The sequence below is a fragment of the Drosophila suzukii genome, chromosome 2L (assembly GCF_043229965.1).
Source record: "Drosophila suzukii chromosome 2L, CBGP_Dsuzu_IsoJpt1.0, whole genome shotgun sequence".
NCBI lineage: Eukaryota > Metazoa > Arthropoda > Insecta > Diptera > Drosophilidae > Drosophila > Drosophila suzukii.
Window position 1 is genome coordinate 10,228,911 of NC_092080.1, and position 2,556 is coordinate 10,231,466.

General features: G+C 37.2%; 1 protein-coding gene across 1 annotated transcript; it reads left to right on the top strand.

The window, feature by feature from the left end:
• Positions 1-1,763: 1,763 nt before the first annotated feature.
• Positions 1,764-2,556, top strand: Skadu (skadu). The gene is made up of 2 exons (XM_017077891.4): positions 1,764-1,923; positions 1,981-2,556. Exons 1-2 carry the CDS (start codon positions 1,822-1,824, stop codon positions 2,332-2,334), a joined length of 456 nt encoding a protein of 151 aa, XP_016933380.4. The 5' UTR covers positions 1,764-1,821; the 3' UTR covers positions 2,335-2,556.

Here is a 2,556-nt window from a genome sequence, read left to right on the forward strand (position 1 = left end):
AGTTAAGAAGGTCATTTTATCATTTAAAGTTTACAATTTATAATTAAGATAAGTTTATCTGCACTCAGAAAAAACACATCCTAAATTAAAGCGCCACTTATACTTGATATGGGATTTTTTGTTTGGGCTTCTTTAACGGATGAACATGGTGCGCTTGAATCAAAAATATATCTTTCTTAAAATCCAAATTATCCGAAAATGTCTAATATAAGGATACAAACATTTCTAGTTTAAGAAACTGATTTCGCCCGAAAATGTTATCTAATTTAGAAAGCTGTTTTAATAATAAAACGTTCTTGATATGAAAAAATATGCCCATTTCTTACCATTTAGCCATTTCATTTAAATTTCTGCTTGATAAGATATTGTTTTGTGTTAACTTATTGGATTCTACAATATTATTTATTGTACAGTCCTTTTAAAAACTGCTTCAATGTATGAGCTGGATGTTTTTGTATGTTTAAATACATTAATTCTTTATGCAGTTTGTTTAGTATGCACAATGTGCATTGCACTTACTCTATTTTAGAATTTAAAAAATATTTGGTAGAGTATTTAACCATTTTAAATTTACAATAATTGCCAAAAAATAGGTTTATAAAATAAATTTTTAAATTAAGAAATAATTTTTTAAGTGAACGTCAGACGAAATGGAGTTGAAGTAAAAGGACGATGCAAGAGAATAAAGTGACCTCAACGAGGTCCTGCTCCTCCTTTTCCATTTCCCATTTTCGTTTCCTCCACCTCTCTATTTCGGTATGCCATAAATTTGATGCTATTTTTATTGTCATTTCCATGGCGAGGCAGAATGTTTGTTTAATTTTAAATGCCGAGCGAAGGACTTCCCTGTTCTGTTGGGCCGCCGCTACAACCCCAACAATTAAATACAATTTCGAAAATCCCGAAAAGTGCGTCGTTGTCACAGCAAGAAAATAAACAAGAGACCGGCATAAAACGAGCAAGCCCAGAGATAAATCATGCACAGTTCTCGAACGAATTCTATTTATCAAGCTCAGCGGAATTCTTTGCGGAGGATAATTTGGAAAAAGGGGCTGGGAGAACCGGAAATATATATATTTTTAAATTTGCGAGGAAATTCGGTTTTTGGCAACGAAAACGGTTGGCTTTGCTGAGCATCTCACATTTTTATGGATGCCGGAAGTGGAAAGTCATCTTCGAATGTTTAGAAAATCAAAAAGGTCTCAACTGATTTTAAATATACAGAAATTATATTATGAAATGTATCCAAATTGAATCACATAATTTCCCGTCATTTTATTCACAAAACCCCATTACATTAGCTGAAAGCAATGAAAGCTTTTCGTCGGGAGCGGGAAAGACAACATTTCCTTTTGCGGCTGGCCAAATATTTGCATTAAATTTGGCCAAGTGGCAACGTTTATTCTGCTATTATATATTTTTTCTGTTCTGCCGGTTTTACTTGCTTTCAATTGCGTTTTTTACCCATTTTTTACCCCTTTTTTTTTGTGCGCCACGGCACTTGATTTTCTCATTCTCTATTTCCTCTTCATTTTTCTTCGGTCAGAGTGTGTGTGGGGGGTATTTTTTTTAGTTGTACAACAATTTCTTTGTTTGCTCTGTGCTTTCGTGGCGAGTTAATTTTGCATTTCCGCTCATTTAACTGCATTTCCACCGCTTTCCACTGGTTGCCATGGGCCGGGCTCAAAGTGCCGTGAAGTTGTTTTGGCCGCAGGAAGTTCATTTGTAGAGCAGGCAACAGAAGCGAAAGTCATATGAATTTCCCGACCACAGCAGGCTATGAATTGCCACTCGGAAGTAGCAAAAAGATTTCCACACTGAATGACAGGAACAGTCAGAAGAGCATACAGAAATATATATATTTTACAAGGCGAAATGGAACTAGCGGCCCGAAAACGAAAAACTCTGGTCAGCCAGGATAATGTAAGTAGATCTCTAACGAAAAAAACATCCACCAAAAACTAATTATAATCTCCGTAGAAACCTGTGACCAAAAGAACTTGCACCTTGCCAACAAAACCACCACCCTTTTCCCTACTTCAAACAGTTAAGAGACCCCTCAAGAAGTTCTCTTCAGATCTTTCGAATCTTCCAGAAATTCCAGCAGTCGATGCTTTTGAGCGAGGATATCAAGTAGAGTCTATTTTGGATATGGTACAAAACATCTACAAGGAGCAGTTTCTCCTTATAAAATTCAAGGATCTTTATGAACCTGAAATGGTTCCTTTGGATCTCGCCTTGGAACATGTCCCTCACCTGCTTTCCGCTTTCTACCAGGAATATGTCCAGGCCTGGCAGAAACTGGAAAAGCAGCAGAAGGACGTTTCCAACTAAATTTAAGGAAGAAACTGAAGACTTTTGGTGAAGTGCGAAACTGCCACGCGTTTACGGCGCATCCTTTTGTGCAGTCCCGCGTCGAGTTTTAAATAATTTTATGCCTATTTGCCTCGTGCAGCTCGCAAAATTTCACACCTCAGCCATCAAAAGTTGGGGCGGACGTGCGTGCCAGAAGTTTCTGCCATACGCAAATAAAGGATACCGAAAGGATACAGAAAA

Coding starts and splice junctions, on each gene's coding strand:
- Skadu (XM_017077891.4), top strand. CDS start 1,822: ATGACAGGAACAGTCAGAAGAGCATACAGAAATATATATATTTTACAA. Junction 1,924..1,980: donor CTCTGGTCAGCCAGGATAAT/GTAAGTAGATCT, acceptor TAATCTCCGTAG/AAACCTGTGACCAAAAGAAC.